The 22,827-nt window shown below is 46.9% G+C and overlaps 1 protein-coding gene across 1 annotated transcript; it reads right to left on the reverse strand.

Annotated features, from left to right (window-relative positions):
* Positions 1-21,083: 21,083 nt before the first annotated feature.
* LOC122721732 (ciliary rootlet coiled-coil protein 2-like) lies at positions 21,084-22,827 on the reverse strand. The gene is made up of 3 exons (XM_043950365.1): positions 22,549-22,827; positions 21,333-22,463; positions 21,084-21,218 (listed from the first exon to the last, which is right to left on the reverse strand). Exons 1-3 carry the CDS (start codon positions 22,549-22,551, stop codon positions 21,084-21,086), a joined length of 1,269 nt encoding a protein of 422 aa, XP_043806300.1. The 5' UTR covers positions 22,552-22,827.

Consider the following 22,827-nt stretch of genomic DNA (forward strand, 5'->3'; position numbering starts at 1 on the left):
ATTCGCTCGAACGTACGCACGAGGAGAATTAGAGGCCGTTATGCATGGAGCAGGCTGCTGATACCCTCGTACACCCGAATCTGTATGTCAGAGACGCGTGTCCCAATCGTGGAAAGGCCTTTACACGTCACCAGCAGGCATAGCGAAATGGATAAAAGGGGAACCCCTCCCCAGAAAGTTTAAGTATTATTTTCTCAATACCAAAACCCTTGTAAAACCCTATTCTATTGGATCTCAGATCATCAATTGGCGCCGTCTGTGGGAAACGAAGGAGATCTTTTCATCACCGGAGTTTTCACTTTCAAAACCCACTGAGATCCACGATGGCAAACCACCAAGAAAGTAACCTTAACATTCCAAATGACCTGAGCTCTGCCCAAGATGGGCAGCAGTTCTCCTTTTCTAGCCCCACAACGTTGAATAACCAAACGCCTATTCCTCTTAATCCCTCGCCAAGCTTGGCAGGGAATACTCCCACCATGACCCTGTCTAACCAGGACATTCAAACCATGGCTCTCCAGCTACAGACTACTGCTCACTGGTTGGGGCAGATAATGCAACAGAGGGGCCTTAGCACCCCAGTGAATGCACTCCCAGTGGTGGAGGAACCCAGAACCAATGAACCCTGACCTACCTTTGACCGCCCCCAAACTAACAGCCGTGATACTGGGGAAGAGGAAGAACCGGAGGCCCGAATCCATGGGAGGAGGGCAAGAGAGATGATAGAAAATGAAGGGGCGGACAACTATTCTGCCGAAACAACGGGAACTGCAGCAGAAGAAGAGGAATGCAGCTTGGAGGGAAGATCCGGTTCAGTAGACGAAAAAATGGACCAAAAGTTGAAAAGGTTGAAGGAGCAGCTCTTGGCCGAGCTAGGTAAGAAAGACCAGAGCCAAACCTCTTTGCCCACTTCTTCCCCTTTCTCGAAGATAGTACAGCAGGAGACCGTTCCCAAGAAGTTTATGATGCCGCCGATGGCGGCCTATAATGGAGCTGGCAACCCGAGAGAGCATGTCATGAACTATAAGACCTTCATGGAATTGCAAACCCTATCAGATGCCTTAATGTGTAAGGTGTTCCCAACAACGCTCTCGGGACCAGTGCGGGCGTGGTTCAACAGCCTGGAGGCCGGAAGCATTAAAAGTTTTGGAGATCTTGCCACCCGCTTCATCAGCCGGTTCATAGCCGGGGTGCCAGCAGATAAGAAGACGAGCTATCTGGAAACAGTGAAACAGAGAGAAGGTGAATCACTCAGGGAGTATGTCGCTCGCTTCAATACGGAGGCCCTGCAGATTCCCGAGCTGGATGAAGGAAGGGCGGTAGAGGCCATGCAAAAGGGGACAACCTCTGCCGAGTTCTTTGGTTCTTTGAGCAGAAAACCTCCGACCTCACTGGCCGAGTTGATGAAGAGGGCAGAGAAGTATATAAGGCAGGATGACGCCTTAGTGACGAGTAGATTTGCTAAAGGAATGGCAGGAAAAGAGAAAGTCCCGGAGGAAAGGAGGCCAGAGAGACACGAGAAGAAACACGGAAAGAGGCCTGAGCCATACAAGCAAGCCTGGGAGAGAAGGGATCAAAGGCCTCCTCCTCCTCCTCGGGCCCTTGAACCAAGAGTGCTCCCTCCTTGGGTTCCCGAGAAACCAACCCCCCTCAACGCTTCCAGAGCCGAAGTGCTCATGGCAGTCCAGGATAAGGAGTTCCTCCAGTGGCCCAAACCCATGAAGTCGGAAGCAGATCAAAGAAATCCTGATAAGTATTGTCAGTATCACCGGAGCCATGGGCACGATACGAATAACTGTTTTCAGTTAATCGCGGAGATTGAGAGGCTGATCAAAAGGGGGCATCTCAAAAATTTTGTAAAGAAACCAGAGGGACAGAGGCCTCAGCCTGGTCCGACAACTCAGACGCCTAGGAGAATAGGAGCTGGACCAGTGAATGATGGGTCCAGCGGGACCATCAACATGATTGTTGGAGGAACAGGAGGACGGATGAGCCGTCGAGGAAAGAAGAGAAACCGGGAAGGGGAGACCAGCAATAGTGAAGTCCTGCAGATCGTTGAACACTCTCCCATGACTATCGCTTTCTCCCCGGAAGATGCACAGGGCATTCAGATGCCCCATGATGATGCGCTCGTCATTGAGGCTGTCATTAATAATTTTCGAGTAAAGAAGGTTCTGGTAGATGACAGGAGTAAGGTCAACTTGCTGCCCTATCGGGTTTTCCAGCAGATGAGAATCCCAGAAGAACAGCTGGTTCGGGACCAGTCGCCAATCAAGGGGATCGGAGGAGCACCAGTACTTGTAGAAGGAAAGGTGAAGCTAGCTCTTACCCTGGGAGAGGCACCCCGAGCTCGCACCCATTATGAGGTGTTTTTGGTGGTCAAGCTCCCACTGAGCTACAATGCGATTTTGGGGAGACCGGCGTTGTTCGACTTTGAAGCTGTCACTAGCATCAGGTATTTGGCACTCAAGTTCCCAACGGAAGAAGGAGTGGGAATGGTTCGGGGCAGCCAGGAAGAAGCAAGGGCGGTATACTTGGCCACAGTAATAGAGTCGAGCTCAACTGGAGCAGCACTCGACTCAGAAGTTCTGGAGGTCAGAGATGAAACAAAAGAAGCCCGGACGAAGCCAGTTGGAGAGTTGGAAACCTTCCCTTTGTCAGAAGCAGATGCAAACAAGGTCTTCAGCCTTAATGCCAGCCTCACCAAAGAACAAAAAGGTGAAGTCATGGCCCTGATCCGAAGTCACGCGCCGACCTTCGCATGGAAGCCCTCAGACATGCTGGGAATTGACCCCAAGGTAATGACACACCGATTAAATGTCCTCCCCGAGGCCAGACCAGTGAAGCAAAAGAAGAGAGTAGTGGGAAGAGAGAAGCAGCAGGCCACCCGGGAGGAAGTGCAGAAGCTAGAAGAGGCAGGCTTTATTAGGGAAGTCATGTACCCACAATGGTTGGCAAATCCGGTGTTAGTCAAAAAAGCCAATGGCAAATACAGGATGTGTATAGATTTTACCGACCTAAATAAAGCCTGCCCTAAAGATTGTTACCCCCTCCCCGATATTAATAAAATGGTCGACTCAACGGCCGGTTTTGATTATATGTCTTCTTTGGATGCTATGTCGGGTTATCACCAAATCCCAATGGAAAGGTCGGATGAGGAAAAGACCTCATTTATAACTGAAGATGGAACTTACTGTTATAGAGCTATGCCCTTTGGATTGAGAAATGCCGGGGCAACTTATCAGAGGTTGATGAATAAAATCTTCAAAAACCATATCGGCCGAAATCTGGAAGTGTATGTGGACGATATGGTGGTCAAAAGTTCAAATTTCCAACAACACATAGCAGATTTGAGAGAAATATTTGGGGTGTTAGATCAATACAGAATGAAGTTGAACCCAGCAAAATGTGCTTTCTTCATTAGGGGAGGAAAATTCTTGGGGTACATGGTGAGTGGTAAAGGCATTGAGCCTAATCCGGAGAAAGTGGAAGCCATACTGAATATGCCAGAACCGACCTGTGTAAGAGATGTTCAGAGACTAACTGGGAGAGTAGTAGCGCTCAACCGATTCATGTCGAGGTCGGCAGAGAAGCGCTTGCCACTCTTCAAAAAGTTGAGAAAAGTACCGAATTTCGAATGGACAGAAGATTGCCAAAAGGCCTTCCTAGAGCTTAAGAAGTATCTTAGTTCGCCCCGAGTGCTCAGCAGTCCCATAAAAGGAGAAGAACTCCTGATATATCTGGCAGCCTCAGAACAAGCAATTAGCGCAGTGCTAGTAAGGGTGGAAGGAGGAGAACAGAAACCTGTTTTCTACGTTAGCAAGGTACTCCGAGACACTGAGGTCAGATATTCGAGCATTGAAAAATTGGCTTACGCCTTATTGCTGGCAGTCCGGAAATTCAGAGTTTACCTAGAAAGCCACCAAGGAGTCGTAATGACAGACCAACCCTTAAAAAAGATTCTACGTAGACCGGAAACTTCAGGGCGGATGTTGGCATGGTCCGTAGAAATTAGCCCTTCCTGTCTAGAGTACCGACCTCGAACGGCCATAAAATCTCAAGCTCTGGCTGACTTCATAGCAGAGTGCGCATTCAATGAGGAGAAGGGAGGATCATCCTTGGAAACATCAAGCAAAGAGGGAGAGAGAGAGCCCCCCCAAGAATTTAGCTGGAAGCTGTATGTAGACGGAGCATCAGGTGCTGGGGGTAGTGGCGCGGGGATAACGCTTAAAGGGCCAGAAGGTTTTAAAATATGTTACGCCTTGCGTTTAGAATTTACAGCTTCTAACAATATGGCCGAATATGAAGCCCTGGTAAATGGAATGATGGTAGCTTCGGAGGTAGGGGTAACCGACCTCGAGGTGAATAGCGACTCTCAGTTGGTAATCAACCAGGTTACGGGAGTATATCAGGCTAGGGACCCCATCATGCAGAGCTATCTTGATAAAGTAAAAACTATAGAAGCCGAGCTCACGGGTCGGGGAGTTATCGTCAGATTCCAAAGAATACCTCGGGAAGAAAATGAGGAAGCAGACCTGCTTAGTCGGTTGACCAAAGAAGAGTTAGAACAGCTCCCCGATGAGGTATATATACAGCATGTCCGCACACCTACTTTTAAAAAGACAAACACGGTACTGCAGGTAGAACAGAGCTCAACTTGGATGACCCCATACCTGAGATACCTGGAGGAGGGCAAGCTCCCCGAAGATAAAGATGAAGCCAGAAAGATAGCAGCTCGCGCTGCCAACTACCAAGCAATAAGGGGAACCTTATACAGAAAAGGGAAGTCCAGCCCATGGCTCCGGTGTGTGAGTCCGGAAGAAGCTGCAAAGGTAATGGAGGAAATACATAGAGGCCTATGTGGGGCTCACGAGGGAGCAGGGACATTAGCCAACAAAATATTCAGGCAAGGGTACTACTGGCCCACTGTTAAAAAAGAAGCAGAAGAGTTTGTCCGAAGGTGCGACGTATGTCAGAGATTTGCCAACGCCTCAAGCGAGCATATCCAGTCCATGGCCTTTCTCACAATGGGGAATCGACATCCTGGGACCTTTCCCCAAGACTACGGGGCAAAGGAAATTTGTAGTGGTGGCTGTGGAATACTTCTCGAAATGGCCAGAGGCAGAAGCAATAGCCACAATCACAGCTCGTAAGATGATAGATTTCGTATGGGGACATATCATCTGCAGATTTGGCATACCTAGAGTACTTATCTCAGACAACGGTAGACAATTTGACTGCAGCATTTTCAGAGCCTTCACGACGAACATGGGCATATGGCATAAGTTCTCCTCCGTGGCTCATCCTCAGACTAATGGCCAAGCAGAAGTGACTAATAGAGCTATCCTTCAAGGATTAAAGAAACGGCTGGATGGCGCAAAGGGGAATTGGGCAGAAGAACTCAATAGCATACTATGGGCACTCCGAACCACTCCCAGAGCGCCCACTAAAGAAACACCGTTTGCACTTGCTTATGGCACAGAAGCCGTAGTCCCAGTTGAATTGCAGATCCCCACTCATCGAGTTCAATTCGTTAGTGAAAATACCAATGAGGATAAGTTAAGAAGCAACCTGGATGCTCTTAAGGAAGTCAGGGAAGAAGCCCAAGTCCGAACTGCCGCTTATCAACAACGAGCAGCGAGATATTACAACCAAAAAGTCAGAGAAAGAAGCTTAAAAGTGGGAGACCTAACCCTAAGAAACCTGGAGGCTACAGGAAAAAGAGTGGCCGCGGGTAAGTTAGCACCAACCTGGGAAGGTCCTTTCAAGGTGACAAAAGTGGTCAGGCCAGGGGTATACCGAATTGAAGATATGCAAGGAAACCCCGAGCCCCACGTTTGGAACATCCAGCACCTAAAAAGGTATTTTCCTTGAAATATTTGTAAAGAAAGACGATGTATTTTGACGAATATGAGTAAATAAAAATTATTTATACAAAAATGAATTATCTTAAAGCATAATATTCCTCCATGAAAAAGAAAGAACAGGGCTCAGAAAGATCCCTTGAAACAAGACCTCAGTTAAGCACAAAAACCAGCTGAGATGACGAAGCGACAGTAAGGCCAATGAGCCTGAATCTTGTGCAAAAACCTCAAGAAGGCACAAAAAATTGCCGGCGGGGCCCCGAGGTCACCCCGGAACGGCCGGCGAGGATCTTAAAAGATGCCTCCCGGAGCATGAAGACCGGGATCCCTTAGAACTCCCGGGAAAACAAACCAAAAACTGCCGGCGGGGCCCCAAGGTCACCCCGGAACGGCCGGCGAGGATCTTAAAAGATGCCTCCCGGAGCATGAAGACCGGGATCCCCTAGAACTCCCGGGAAAACAAACCAAAAACTGCCGGCGGGCCCCGAGGTCACCCCGGAACGGCCGGCGAGGATCTTAAAAGATGCCTCCCGGAGCATGAAGACCGGGATCCCCTAGAACTCCCGGGAAAACAAACCAAAAACTGCCGGCGGGGCCCCGAGGTCACCCCGGAACGGCCGGCGAGGATCTTAAAAGATGCCTCCCGGAGCATGAAGACCGGGATCCCCTAGAACTCCCGGGAAAACAAACCAAAAACTGCCGGCGGGGCCCCGAGGTCACCCCGGAACGGCCGGCGAGGATCTTAAAAGATGCCTCCCGGAGCATGAAGACCGGGATCCCCTAGAACTCCCGGGAAAACAAAACAAAAAACTGCCGGCGGGGCCCCGAGGTCACCCCGGAACAAAAACAACCAGGGTCTCATAAAGACCCTCTGAAAACAAAAATGGTCGGAGAAGGACTTACGAGCCTCCCAAAAGGAAAAATTCCCATAACACATGCAGGGACAACTTAACAGTTCCGCCTTCACAAAAAAAGAAAGGAGCCCAGAGTTACCAAGGCAAAATCAGGTTCCGACCTCCTGAAGAGGCACAATAGCCAAGAAGCGCTGACCTTGAAAAAGGCACTAACGCTAAAAGATGGGCCATCGGGCAAAATGCCGAGCTCCCAGCTCGGATAGACCTATATTAAGCTCAAGATCGAGCTCCCAGCTCGGATAAACTTGCATTCTCAAAAGCCCAAGGTATGAAGGCCAAAACAAAAGGCCGGGCTCCCTCTTTCCAAAGGCTCAAACGAAGAAACCTGTAAAAGGAAAAATGAAGGAGGAAAAGGCTGTACTCCAAAATCAGTTTATCGGAAACAGACATCCAATTTCACAACCAAGAAGGAAAGGCTAAAAAAAAAAAAAAAAAAAAAAAAAACAGACATGCTAGTCACCATTAGGGGTGAGCATTCGGTCGGTTCGGTTCAAAACCGAACCGAACCGAATAAACCGAAAACCGAAATTTGAGTGTTTATGAAAACCGAACCGAACCGATTTTGGTCAGAAATCGAATCGAACCGAACCGGTCTGATTCGGTTCGGTTCGGTTTGATCGGTTTCGATTTTTAATAATTTTTTTATTTTTTACACTTTATTTTTAATATTTTAAAATTTAATTAAAATATTTTAATTTTAATATAATTTAATTTCTATATATTATTAAAAATATATATTATTATTACTAATCGGTTCGGTTCGGTTTTTTCAGTTTTTTTCTGATCAAAACCGAACCGAACCGAAATATATAAAAAACCGAACCAAATTTTCAAATCGGTTCGGTTCGATCGGTTTTTTCGGTTTGAACCGAATACTGCTCACCCCTAGTCGCCATTAAAAGGTATGAGATTTGATCTCTCAGACTATTAGCTAAAAACTAAGCTTGCAACTCAAGAGCAATCCAGAGCTTATGAATGAGAACATAGTGTACAAATATGAGAAAAAGATAGAGTACTTTGAAGAAAAAGAAAACTGATATTTCATTACAAATAATTATTACAAATTATCCTTCTGACGAGGTGGGGGATAAATAGTCCTTAAAGGACTTACATCAGTAAGAACATCCTCGCCTACATTATTTCTACTCGCCGTCGCATCTGCAGGAAGCTCAGAATCCCTTGGATCAGAGCCCTCAACGTTTACAACAGGAGCTATCTCTGACTCAGGATGGAGATCTTCCTTCTCAGAGTTAGGATCATCCTTCCCTGACTCAGGGACTTCCACGTCCTTCCCCTCCAGCTCGGACTCTTCCGAAGAAGACTCAGCAGGCCGGCATATGTCCCTCCGGCAATCTCCTCGGGGCATAGGAAAATCATCCTCCCCATACAGCACTGGCTCGCCATCTGAGTCTACTTCGTACCTGCGAAGCTTGGCTAAAGGAATATCAGGAGCGTGCCTGGCCTCTCTTAAGTCACGATTTTAGCCGGTCACATACATACGGAAGGCTTTCTTAAGAACCGCCGATTTCATTTCACCAGAAGCCTTATATTCACCGAGATGTTCCTCACAGGCCTCATCTACAAATTCCTTAAACTCAGAAGAGTCTTTGTAGTCCTGAAGATAAGCCTCACAGGCCTGCTCGATCTTCTTTTTCAGCTCATCAGACTCCTGATACTCTGCAATACATTGCTCGCGCACTAATTGAGCCTTACCTTCAACATGCTTTACTACCTCAAACAGGGCTGAACACTTGCGCTCTAAGGTCCTGACTTCATGGTTGAGTTGCTGGTGGCGAAGGTTGAACTCCTCAGCCGATGAAGCCAGGTCTCTGATACGATCAGAGCTCGTGCTCAACTCCTGCTCAAGGACCTCCACCCGAGCTAGGGCTGCTTCCTTCTGAGCCTTCGCTTCCTCCAGTTGAGCTTGAAGCTCTTCAAAATCAGCCTTTAAGGCCCCATATTGTTGCTGGACCTCAGCTTTTTGCCTCACGGCCTCATCCCTTTCGCTAAGGGCCCCTGTCATAGAAGACAGCTGCTTTAAAACCCCTTCGCAGCGAACCTCCAAAGCAGCTGCCCTCTCATCAGACACTCTGAGAACCTCGCGAGTCTGAGACAGCTCTGCTTCTAAAGACTTGGTATACCCTGCTGTCTCAGCCGCCTTCTCATCAGCCTTTTTAAGGGCCTCTAGCGCCGAATGCAGCTCCACTTGGAGGGACTGGATTTGCTCTCGAGCAGCTACCAGATTACCCCTTGTGTCACTGGTTGCAAATAAGTTCTCTTCCAGACGCGCCTCCTCAATTCGGCGGTCTACAGACTCCTGGAGGGAGCAATCAAGAGCATCCACCTCCATAAAGAGGCCCGTCGCCTAAAAATGGAAGAACAACTGTCAGAAAAAGAAAAGAAGCAAAACCTAAAGGGAGGTGAAAAAACAACTTACCATTAGAAGCATTTCTCTAATTGAAGATCCAAGCTCCTCACGAGAGCGAGATCGGAAGGACACTTGCTCCTTGGTAGAACTGGCTAAAAGACCAGTCAGGGCAAGAAGACGAGGATCCGAGGCCTCTGTAATTCCGTCGAACATCCGCTCCCTGAGCAGTTCGGCGACAGCACTGGCCGGAGACTCGGGGGTAATGTCCGACGCATCCAGAACGTTGCCGGAAGGAGACAATGAAGGCACAGCAGGAACACCTTTCTTTTTCCCTAGGGGAGGAAGAGCTGGAGAAGGTCCTGTGGCAGCCCTGGATTTCTTCCGAGCTGGAGATGGAGCAGATGTTTCGGATGGGGCTGGGCGTTTATGCCCGGTCTTCGGTAGAGCGCCCTCAGATCCAATCCTCACAGAGGCAGGGGCATCTTGAGCAGAAGCCTCTGAGACTTGGTCATCTAGGAGGATGATCTCCATTCCTGTCCCAGAGGCCTCTTTGTCTTCAGTAGCAGGGGACTTAGATTTTCCCCCTGGCACCACTTCAGGAGAATGGGCAATACCCTGCTCCACTTGATCAGAACTTTGGGTCTGCTCCACAATAGCTAGAGAAGTTTCCCTCACGACCTCTGAGGAGGCCGGAGCAGATCTAGGCCCTTCAGCAGGCCTCGAAGTTGAGCTCGATCCACCTTGGTTAGGCAGCCGAGATGACTTGGTGCTACGAGAGCCCGGCTTCGAAGCTCTAGAAGAAGCCTTGGCGGGAGGTCGGCTAACCTTCTTGGACGAAGCAGCTTGAACCATCTCCGCAGCAATCTCAGTCACTGAACGCCCATCCCCAAAGGCGTCAAAAATAGCATGCATATTATCCCGAGACAGGACAAAGTTCTTAGGGAACTTGATGTCATCCATTTTTACCTCAGAAGCTGCAAAAGAAACGAAATTACAAAGGATCAGTATACTTCCCGATATTATGAGCAAAGAAGAAACAGAATAGTCGGACAAGGCATTATACCCGTGTCCCGGATATCCCTAAGATTGGCCGCGAACATACACTTCTCGACGTCATACTTCCTATCAACGGAAGTCAGTCGAAGCAGCCCGACCTGCTCAATAAGACTCAATTGGGGCAGATCGTTGCACCCCGGAAAGATCTCCCCCCAACTTAGATCCACCTCCCAAGTTCGGGCGGACCCTAATTTTAACTCCACCACAAGAAAGTTCTCCACCCACCCCTTTATGGAGTCCTTGTACCCCGTGAAAAGAGATAACCCAGTACGGGGGGAAAAATAATAGAACTTTTGGGCCGCCCTAACCAGACGGAAAAAAGTGACAAACAGACAAGCCGTGGGTGTAAAACCCCAACTCAGGCAGATAGACTCAAAACAGGACATGAACAAAATGGAATTTGGGGATAACATCCGAGGAGTTACCCCGAAGTATTCAAAGACCTCAATAAAGAAAGGGGTAAAAGGAAACGGTAGACCGAACTCTCTCTGCTTCAAGAAAAACACTATGCGACGACCCCCTTGGGGATCTACCAAACCCGGAGGGGGAGGATAAGGAAGGACTATCCTTTCATTTGGAAGAGGTGCTCGAATGAAATACAACGGAGCGTCTAAAAATCTCTGGGCAATATACTTCGTTATGTTTGAGGGTGTAATATGCGACTCAAGGTTAACAATATCGGGAAGCTTTGAACTGGCCATGGAAGAGCAAGGAAGCGTACCTGAGAACACAATGGGGTGAAAAATGCAGAAGGAGTTGCAGGAAGACAGAGAGCAGAAAAGAGCTAGTTTCTCCAGAAGACGGAAAGAATTCAAGATGAAAGACAATAATGAGACGGAACGTGGATCTGAACAGTTTTGTCTTGAAGCGGCGCGATCATTAATTACTCTCGAAGTTTACCCTCTCAACGGTTAGATAAATCACCGGTGAGAAGGTAAAGGGGCAAAAAGATGATCGCTGGGCTTCTCCACATCCATCAAGGGCCAGATCCGTGATCACGGCCCATCAACCAAAAGCCCATTCGTCACCTACATAATACAAGCCCAACTTAGCCCCCAAGAACAACTCAACCTGCAAAATTCACCACTTCACCACCTCCATGGCAAATACCAAGGAAACAGAGGGGCAAGTCATGAAAAGACTCAAAAGTACAAGCAAATGGGAGCAGGATAAAAGTTAGACTTGCTCATCACTTAACAAGTTATAAGATTTGATTCATCGTTATTAAACAAAGGCTGTGAGATCGGAAGGAGGCGACAAGAGCACCTCGGGATCATACAGAGATGAGAGCTCAGAAATTAACTCGAGGATTAAAAGGCCGAGCTCACAGGTCGGATTAGTCCAGCTCGGAAAACATAACTTGAGAGTTCGGTCGGCTAAAGGAGGCTCAAAGCTCAATCCATCAAGTAAAGACCGAGCTCACAGGTCGGTTAGTCAAGCTCGGAAGAGTAAACCGCCCGTCCAATTGGTTAAGTAGGCCTGAGGCTCGGCTCATCAACTAAAAGAAGAAGTTCGCGAAATACGGTCAATTCAGCTCGGAAAAAACGGAACAAAAGTTAGTTGGCCAAAGCTACGAAGAAGAGCAGTATCAGTACTTCATCCATGGCAGAGAAAGAACAAATATGTGTAAAAAATAAGAATTTCATTAAAAGAAAAGTACATTACAGCACGTTACAAAGGCCTACATTACAGAATGGAAGACTATCCTTAAAGGATTTACATATCCGGATACTTCACCATCTACGATTATCACCTACCCTACTATTCTAGTCTTCAGTTCGGAGGACTTCTCGCAGCTCGGAATGCGAGTTTTTCAGAAAAGGCCAAGATATGTCTCGCTATTATAGGGGAACTGAACAAGTTGATTCCCATAAGTATTTCTCACTGTTCCCCTATAATAGGTCGACACCCTGATTGCCCAGACGTGATTCACGATACATACGGACAGGATATAATATTCGAGCTTGTCCGAATGTACCATGAAAACACGGGCTTTCTAGTTACGGCTCTAAGGAGATCGCAGAGCATACATTCGAAGGCATCGCCAGAAGCTTGACTGAGTGCAGCAGATCTCAGTCTCGCATAATACTGGTACTTCACACCAAAGTCTTGCATAATACTGGTACTTCACATCAAAGGGAACAATGAGTTGATCATTCTCTCCACTTCCATTTATATCAAAAGAAGACGACGAGGGCATTAAGGAAATTTCCTTTCTCTTCTCGGAAGAAGGAGCAGACCTCTCATCAGCCCGGAACCTCTTGGGAGCCCGGACAACAAACAGAGGAGGAGGCCGACCAGATGATCTGGGTAAAACAGTCTCAGCAGCTTGCCGAATAGTCCCACCCATCGGCCGCCCTACCAGAAGGATCTCTAAAGCACCGTCCAGACTCCTTAGAGGTAACATCAAATTCCCAAGAATTTCGAACTGACCCATTCTTATCTCAGGTACTGCAAAAAGTTTCAAAACGAAGACAAGTCAGAAACAATTCTCCTTCAAGATGATAAAAGCAAGACGGAAACAAACCCCTGGGGCAACGAAGCAATACAAACTCAAGCTCACCTCATTCCGTTTGAAGAAAGCATCAAATGGATCCTTTGCAGATAAAACAGAACAATCTCGCTAGAGGAAAGAAGCAGGCAGAGGAACAGAAAGGAAGAACCTCTTGTTCCAACAAAGGATTTGAGAATGAGGAAAAGTTAGCGTTGATATATACCAGAGTCCGAGACCTTAGCACGGGGTAGAGCTATGCTAGACTCTAAGCTAACGGTGTCAGGATTCTAAAGAAATAGTCATGGAAAAGGAAAGAAAGGACATGCCCAGATAATGATGACAGGAAATCAAAGACAGAAAAGGACACGAAGAATGGAGAAAAGCTAGAAAGGGGAAAGAGCAGATAGGATTCGAAAACTGCACAACGACGGAAAGATGAAAGGATGTTATTAAGGCACCTGAATACGAACAGGCGCGGTCATAATGGTTCTTGATATTCACCCCCTCGGCAGTAGGAGCAATAACTACCGAGAAGGTGAAGGGGCAATTGATGACCGCTGGATTTCTCCATCCTGACCCAGGGCCTTGATCATAGCCAAAAGCCCATCTTGCAGAGGCCCACACACCTGATACACGAGACAAGCCTGGTTCGTACCACCTTCAAGGCCGGGCTCAACCAAGCTTCTTCACTTAGATCGGCCCAGCCCGTGACTAGCAGGCCCTCTCCTCTCAGACTCAGCATCCGGCCCGACTCTCGGCCCAGCCCAGTATCCAGAGCCATACCTAGACAGCCTAGCAGATTCGCTCGAACGTACGCACGAGGAGAATCAGAGGCCGTTACGCATGGAGCAGGCTGCTGATACCCTCGTACACCCGAATCTGTATGTCAGAGACGCGTGTCCCAATCGTGGAAAGGCCTTTACACGTTACCAGCAGGCATAGCGAAATGGATAAAAGGGGAACCCCTCCCCAGAAAGTTTAAGTATTATTTTCTCAATACCAAAACCCTTGTAAAACCCTATTCTATTGGATCTCAGATCATCAAAATTTACAACTCAATTCATATAAAAAATAAATTATATTTTAGCAAGGTGATTATTTTACATTATTTATCATATTAATTGAAAAATACGCATAATTAATAAATAATTAAAGAAAAAGAAATAGTAATTAATATAAGAAAAACTTTTAATTTAATAGTGTCTTTTTATCATTTCTCATTTATTAGGACAAAGCGTATGTATTTTTAACTAATTAAAAAACTCAATAATATATTATATTGTGGAAATTCAATTCAAGAGAAAGAAAAATGATTTCATGATATGGTTTCGGTCTAATTGAAATTTATACAACTCTATTTTGATTTTAACCTTTATTTTGTTTATTAAGATTTATTTTATATATAAAAAAAATAATTTAAATATTTATAAAATTATACATAATTTTAATTTTTTTTAAAATGAGAATTTATTAAATTAAAAAATTATAGAAAATAAATAAAAAATTAAATTATTATAAAATTTTTAATTCTAAGGAAAAAAAGGTTTAAATCCATTTTAGTCTTGGGCAGCTTGATTCTTGGGTCTTGTCCATCAAAATAATGACTAATAAAATTACTAACTATACTGTTTTTATTTTTGTGACAAACTCTAATTTAAATTTTAAAATTTTGGTTTGGTTTTTGATGACCGCTGGATTTTTTCACCCCGGTCTGGGGCCAAGCCCATGGTGCTAGCCCATTATTTAGAGGCCTTCAAGTCTCCCGCATGAACCAGGTCCGGTCCGGTCCGCTTCAAGACTGGGCTCCAGTTAGCTTCCTCAATCAGGCCGACCCAGTCCATACGGCCCATTAAACAGGTCCTATCTGGGCTCAGCTTTAATCCTATCTTCAAGCCCAGCTCGGAATCAAGAAGGGGATCAACCCATCTGTCTTGTGGGTCCATCTGCATGCGCGGCCGGAAGGAATCAGAGGTCGTTACGCATGGGGCATGGATATGATATTCTCGTACGTCGGTATCAATATGGCAGGAACAGGTAGTCCAATGACGGGCAGTCTATTATACGTCACTAGCGGACAAAAGAAAACAGATAAAAGGAGGATTGCCTTCCTCTAGGAAAAAGGTTTTTTTGCTAAGTTTACAGAACCCTTGTAAAACCCTATTTTCTGGATCTCAGATCATCAATTGGCGCCGTCTCTGGGAACGAAGGAGATCTTTTCATCGCCGGAGTTCCACTCTTACAATACCCACTGAGATCCACGATGGCTAACCACAACAAAAACAATCTTGTCAACACCCCTAATGACCTGAACTCCGCTCAGGAGGGACAACAGTTCTCTTTTTCCAGTCCCACAACCCCAAACAACCAAACACCAATTCCCTTCAACCTCTCGCCAAGCTTGGCAGGGAACGTGCCTGGAGCTGCTCTATCCAACCAGGACCTTCAAACCATGGCCCTCCAACTACAAAATACCGCTCACTGGTTGGGGCAGATGATGCAACAACGGGGCCTCAGTACCCCAATAAATGTGTTGCCGGTGGTAGAAGAGCCCTGGACCAATGAACCTCAGTCTACCTTCAACCATCTCCAAACCGTCAGCCGAGAAACCGGAGACGGGGGGAGAAGGGCCGGAGAAGAGGAAGAGCCGAAAGCTCGAGTTCATGGAAGGAGGGTAAGGAAAATGATTGAGAATGATGAGGCCGACAGTTATTCTGCCGGAACAACCAAGCGGACGAGAAGCGAAGCGGAGGAAGAGGAGTACCGCCGGGAGAGGAAACCCAGGCAAGAGGAGGAGAGTGTAGACCGAAAGCTGCAAAAGATGAGAGAGCAGCTCTTGGCTGAGTTGGGAATGAAGGATCAGAATCAAACTCTCCTGCCCACCTCTTCACCCTTCTCGACGTGGGTGCAACAGGAGATCGTTTCCAAAAAATTTATGATGCCGCCTATGGACGCATATGACGGAGCTGGGAACCCCCGGGAGCACGTCTTGAACTACAAAACTTTCATGGAACTGCAGACTTTATCAGATGCCTTGATGTGCAAGGTGTTCCCAACGACGCTCTCGGGGCCAGCACGGGCATGGTTTAACAGCCTTGAGACCGGAAGCATAAGAAGTTTTGGAGATCTAGCCACTCGCTTCATCAACCGGTTCATTGTCGGGGTGCTTGCAGACAGAAAGACAAGTTATCTAGAGACAGTCAGGCAGAGAAGGGATGAATCGCTCAGGGAATACGTTGCCCGTTTCAATACGGAGGCCTTGTAGATTCCCGAGCTAGATGAGGGCAGAGCGGTAGAGGCAATACAGAAAGGGACGACCTCGCCCGAGTTCTTCGGTTCATTGAGCAGGAAGCCTCCCACCTCACTAGCGGAGCTAATGAAGAGGGCAGAAAAGTACATCAGGCAGGATGATGCCTTGGTGACGAGCAGGTTTGCCAGAGGAGCGGTAGATAAGGGAAAAGCCCCGGAGGAGAGAAGGCCGGAAAGGCAGGAGAAGAAGCAAGGCAGAAGATCTGAAATCTACAGACAGCCCTGGGAGCGAAGGGACCAAAGACCTCCCCTTCCTAGGGTTCCTGAACAGAAATCACTTTCGCCGTGGGTTCCAGAGAAGCCGACCCCACTCAATGCCTCCAGAGCCGAAGTACTCATGGCCGTCCAGGACAAGGAGTTCTTACAATGGCCTAGACTTATGAGAACGGAAGCAGACCAGCGAGATCCTGACAAATACTATCAGTATCATCGCACATATGGCCACGACACCAATAACTGCTTCCAGTTGATTACTGAGATCGAGAGGCTGATAAAGAGGGGACACCTCAAGAACTTTGTGAAGAAACAGGAGGGACAAAGGCCTCAGCCGAACCCAGCAGCGCAAACACTCAGGAGAATGGGAGCGGGGCCAGTGAATGATGGGTCCAGTGGGACCATCAACATGATTGTTGGAGGAACAGGAGGTCGAATGAGCCGATGAAGTAGAAGAAAAGGGTGGTAGGAAGGGAAAAGCAACAGGCCACCAGGGAGGAGGTACGAAAGCTAGAGGAGGCTGGGTTTATTAGGGAAGTGATGTACCTACAATGGTTAGCAAATCCTGTATTAGTGAAGAAAGCCAATGGCAAATATAGGATGTGTATAGACTTCACTGACCTAAATCAAGCATGTCCTAAGAATTGTTACCCCTCCCTGACATCAATAAAATGGTTGACTCTACGGCCGGTTTTGATTACATGTCTTCTTTGGATAATATGTCTGGTTATCACCAAATCCCAATGGACAGGTCGGATGAAGAAAAGACCTCGTTCATAACAGAAGATGGGACTTATTGTTATAAAGCCATGCCCTTCGGGCTGAAGAACGTCGGGGCGACATACCAAAGACTGATGAACAAAATCTTCAAAAGTCAGATCAGCAGGAACATAGAAGTTTATGTAGATGATATGGTGGTCAAAAGCCCAACTTTCCAACAGCACATGGTAGATCTAAGGGAGGCATTTGAGGTGCTAGAATAGTACAGAATGAGGCTGAACCCAGCGAAATGTGCCTTCTTCATCAGGAGAGGAAAATTCCTGGGATACATGGTAAGTGGGAAAGGCATTGAGCCCAATCTTGAGAAACCTAGAAGCTACAGGAAAAAAAGCGGCAGTAGGCAAGTTGGCACCGACCTAGGAGGGCCCATTCAAAATAGCAAAGGTGGTCAAGCCAGGGGTATATCGAATTAAAGATATGCAGGGAAACTGTAACGACCCGAAAATCGGACCGCTACCGGCGCTAGGATCTAGATCTGCTTAAGGCCGCCGGAACCCGTAGCAAGCCAACCATTCATCTTGTGAACCTGTTTAATCCCATACATGATCAACAACATACATAAAATTTTGAACTTTTCTTTCATTCCTTTACCCAACTCAACCTGTGCATGCACTATACATAAACATAACCATAAACATTGACCCCTCTTTGGGATCTCATCAATGCCCCAATTGGTGACATAACATGTGTTGAGTTGGTTTATATAAACATCATAAAACATCTAAGATCATGTATTAAAAGGGATAACAACATTCTATGGTCAAGCACACCTTTAACATCCATGAACATCATTACATTACATTTCTATACTGTACTTATACATGACTGTACTAAACATAACATCTCAACATTATTCATGTCCACACTATCTATTACATAACCAAGACTTCATTACTCTTGCTGACCTCCTGGTCTACCCTGTACCTGCAAACCTGGGGGTTAAGGGAGAGGGGTGAGCTATAAAGCCCAGTGAGCAGAATAATAAAACATTTAAAACATATGATAACATGGAATGCATCACATCACAATCATATCACATCAAGGATGAATTTGTCACCCATAGCCCTCAAAGTGGTCCAACTGTGCCAGGGGCGTAGAATGGGCCTCACTGGTCTTTCTCTTGCATAACATATCATAACATAACATTCCAACTGTGCCAGGGGCGTAGAATGGGCCTCGCTGGTCTTTCTCTCACATAATGCCAGGGGCGTAGAATGGGCCTCGCTGGTCTTCCGTACCGTATCATATCATGGGAGGGCTAAAGGATCATTCAACATTCATCCACATCATCAACATATTATGCAATGCAACATATTCGTGAATTCTAATGCAAACAACCTAATACATCTCATGGTATTCATGATGCGTGAATCATGCTAAGAATTAATTTATTTACTTAAAAACTTAAAGAGTTTATTCCACTCACCTCTGGCTGAAGCTCTACTGACTCTGAGGCGACCGACTCACTGCTGGGATCCTCAGTTCCTCGGGTCCGAACCTACACAGGTGGACTCAAATGAGGGACCAAACATCTATGATCAAGACTCTGAAATACTCCCCAAAAACCCCTTAAAACAATCATAGGAAACATGCAAAGGAAGGCTGAACAGGGCACTTTCGACGGCAGGTTCGGCGGCCGAAAGTCCATCCAGAGGCGAAAGTCAGGCAGGTTCGGCGGCACCTTCGGCGGCCGAAACTCCCAGACAGAGACGAAACTCATGCATGTTCGGCGGCCGAAACTGCCCTCCAGAGACGAAAGTCCTCTTTCGGAGGTAGGCTTCGGCAGCCGAAGGCTGCCTCCATAAGCGGGTTCGGCGGCCGAAAGTCCATTCGGCGGCCGAACCTGAGTTTCTCCAAAGTGGCAGAAACTCAACTCCAACATGCACAAACGCCTCCCAAACCTTTCAAACATGCATAAACCTGATCTACAACATGCATACTCAAGCATACAAGCTCCTAGGGGCTTCAAACTATCTTAAACCCCAACTACAACACATCAAGCAACCTCAAATATCATACATTGCTAAAAAACTTAACATAACCCATAAAACCAACCAAAACCTAAACATGCATTTCTACCCCAAAGATCAACTTAAAACTTGTTCAAAACATATAGTGAGCTCAAGATCGGCCCTTACCTCTTGAAGATCGAGAGGAAAACGACCCTAACTTGAAGATGGAAGAGCTTGAGTTTCTTGAACCTCAAAGCTCCAAAACTTGCTTTATGCTCGAAAATCTTCAAAACAAAGTGAAAACTTGTGAAAATCATGAAAGATTTGAAGGAAAAAACTCAAGATCGGTGAGGGACGGCGGAGAGCTCACCTTGTCCGAAAATGGGGAGAAAAGCTCGCCCGTTTTCGGCTAAGGGACCCCTTTATAGGTGGCTGGCCAGGCCACATTCGGGAGCTGAACGTGCCTCCGCATGCATGCCATGTTCGGCGGCCGAACATAAGGTTCGGCGGCCGAACCTGGTTTCCCTCACTTATGCCTTCGGGGGCCTAAGGCACACCCGAAACACATGTATGTTCGGCGGCCGAACCTGAGTTTTCCTCCAAGGCTATTTTCATGCAAAAACTCATTTTCTTTCTTGATTAAAACATAAAACTCATTAAAACGTTTCATGAAAACATGGTTTTACCCTTCTAGAGGTCTCCGACACCCGAGATTCCACCGGACGGTAGGAATTCCGATACCGGAGTCTAGCCAGGTATTACAGAAATCTTGAGCCCCATGCCTGGAATATCTAGCACTTGAAAAGGTAATTCCCTTGAGGTATTATCAAATGTAAAAAACCTATCGTATTTTAAAGCATGATAATAAAACAGACGTCGATTACCGTCCCAATTCATTATTTGTCTCTACTCACATTGCTTTCATGAAAGAAACAAAAAAGAAAAAAAAATGAAACTGGTATAAATGCCCAAGGCCTCAGGGAGGTAGAAGACCGGGATCCCCAAGATCTCCCGACACCAACATAAATCGAACTGAGACATAGAGACCTCAGGGAGGTAGAAGACTGGGATCCCCAAGATCTCCCGGAGCTACAAGTAACCGAACTGAGACATAGAGACCTCAGGGAGGTGGAAGACCGAGATCCCCAAGATCTCCCAGCACCAACATAAACCGAACTGAGACATAAAGACCTCAGGGAGGTAGAAGACCGGGATCCCCAAGATCTCCCGGAGTTATAAGTAACCGAACTGAGACATAGAGACCTCAGGGAGGTGGAAGACCGGGATCCCCAAGATCTCCCGGCACTAACATAAACCAAACTGAGACATAGAGACCTCAGGGAGGTAGAAGACCGGGATCCCCAAGATCTCTCGGCACCAACATAAACCGAACTGAGACATAGATACCTCAGGGAGGTAGAAGATCGGGATCCCCAAGATCTCCCGGCACCAACACCAACCGAACTGAGACATAGAGACCTCAGGGAGGTGGAAGACCGGGATCTCCAAGATCTCCCGGCACCAACATAAACCGAATTGAGACATCGAGACCTCAGGGAGGTAGAACACCAGGATCCCCAAGATCTCCTGGCATAATAAGACTAGGATCCCCAAGATCTTCCAGTGCGGAAATCCGAGCTAAGAAGACAAAGGCAACAAGAGGCCAAAAGTGCCGACCTGAAAACATGAACTCGGAAAGCCAAGCAAGAAGAGAACCGAGCTCAGAAAGCTCAAAGACAAACTGAAGACAACAAACCTCCTATAAACTAAAAGGAAATCCAATGGCGTGAGTAGATAAGGCCCCAGCTTAGGTTCTCGTCAGAACAGAACCAAAAACAAGAAGGCCAGCCCTGCTCATCACTTTAAAGGGTACGTGATATATTTCACTTTGGTTATAAAGGCTGTAAGCCTGAGCTCGTATGTTTGAAATAATGGAAAGAAAATGAAAGATGTTAAGTCAGCTATTAAAAACCGAGCTCGGGGAAAAGACCTAATGAGATCAAAATCTATGAAATAGTACAACTTAAAAATATTTTACTCTTAAGGTTAGTCCAGCTCAGAAAAAGCTTACAGATAAGAATGTCTTAGTGAAATGGATAAATTTATAAGTCAAAAGTTCAGTCAATTGATAGAATCTTAGTTCTGATGGGCCTGAAGGCAAAAAGGAAAAAACAGTATAGTGGATTCCTTAGAGAAATTACGAAGCACATAGTTTAAGTGTTTCATTATTGACAAGTTAGATTGTTTAACAGAATAAGTAGCCCAATGAAGCTGAAAAAGCAAGCAAAGTAAATGAAAATGAAATTTCATTAAAAGAAAAGTACATTGCAGCCTATTCTAATTATCTACACGGGATGGAGGGAAAACTGTCCTTAAAGGACTTACACGCCTAGGGGCATTATCATCTACCCTAGCATCTGCACTGTCTACACCTACATTATTTACACTGCCGCTCATGGGAGGCCCATCACCCTCCTGCTTAGACCCTCCAGTGCCTATGAAAGGCATGATCTCCTGTCCCTGAGGACCAACATCTTCATCTTCTAGCTCGGGTTCTGCCCCAGAAGACCTAGCTGCGGTGCGAGAGGCCCCTTTGGGCAAGGGCCTGTCGTCCTCCCCGTAAAGCACCTCCTCGCCATCAGAGTCTACCTTTGCAGCTTGGAGTTTAGCTAACGGGGTGGAGGGAGTGTATCTGGCTATCCTTAATCCCCGGTTGTATCCGGAGACGAACATACGGAAGCTTTTATTCCATACGGTTGCCTTCATCTCGTCAAAAGCTTTAAATTCTGCAAGTCGCTCCTCGCAGGCCTCAGCTACTTTGGCTTTAAATTCAGAAGAACTCTTGTAATCCTGGAGGCGAGCTTCACAGGCCTGCTCGATCTCTTTTTTCAGCTCGGGGGACTCCTTATACTCCATCAGGCGCCTCTCACACTCGAGTTGAATCCTGTCTTCAACAAGTCTAGCATCCTCGAGCAGGGCTGAGCATCTGTGCTCCAAAGTCTTGACCTCATGACGGAGCGCTTGATTGTGAAGTTCAGACTCCTCTGCCGCTGAGGCCAGATCTCTGATACGGTCAGAACTCTTACTCAGCTCCTGCTCAAGAACCTCAACCCGAGCTAATGCTCCCTTCATCTGAATCTTCACCTTGGCAAGATGAGCCTGAGCTCTGTCGAAATCAGCCTTCAGGGCCTCGTACTGACGCCAGACCTTGTCTCTCTGGCTCACAGCCTCGTCTTTTTCACGAAGGGCCTCTACCATGGAGGACAGCTGCTTCAAGACTTCTTCACAGCGGACCTCAGCTGCAGCTGCCCTCTCGTCAGATTCTTTGAGAACCCTCCGGGTGTGAGACAACTCCGCTTCTAGGGACTTGGCATGCTCATGGGCCGTGGCTAGGTTGCTCCGGGCATCGCTAGTTGCCGACAAGTTCTCCTCAAGACGCGCCTCCTTAATATGACGGTCCACAGAGTCCATGAGAGCACGATCCTGGGAATCCATCTCCATAAAAATGCCTGTTGTCTGGCCAAAGAGAAGAACAAATATAATCAGAAAGAGAACATGGGTAGAAATCAATTAAAACAGAAAAGAAATGAGGGCAGAATACCATCAAGAGCAGCTCCCGGGCAGTGTCCCCAAGTCAATCTCCGGATTGAGCCTGGAAGGCCACCTGTTCTCAAGTAGAGCTGGCCAAAAGGCCAGAGAGAGCCAACAGGCGAGGATCTGAAGCCTCCGCAACTCCACCAAACATCCGCTCTTGAATTATCTCTGCGACCATGCTCGCAGGTGATTGATGGGTGATGTCCTCTGCGTTAAGAATGTCATTATCAGGGGCAGAGAGCAGCGGCACCACCAAGGTCTTCTTCTTTTCGAGCGGAGGCAGAGC

The sequence above is a fragment of the Manihot esculenta genome, chromosome 14 (genome assembly GCF_001659605.2).
Source record: "Manihot esculenta cultivar AM560-2 chromosome 14, M.esculenta_v8, whole genome shotgun sequence".
In the NCBI taxonomy this organism is placed as follows: Eukaryota; Viridiplantae; Streptophyta; class Magnoliopsida; order Malpighiales; family Euphorbiaceae; genus Manihot; species Manihot esculenta.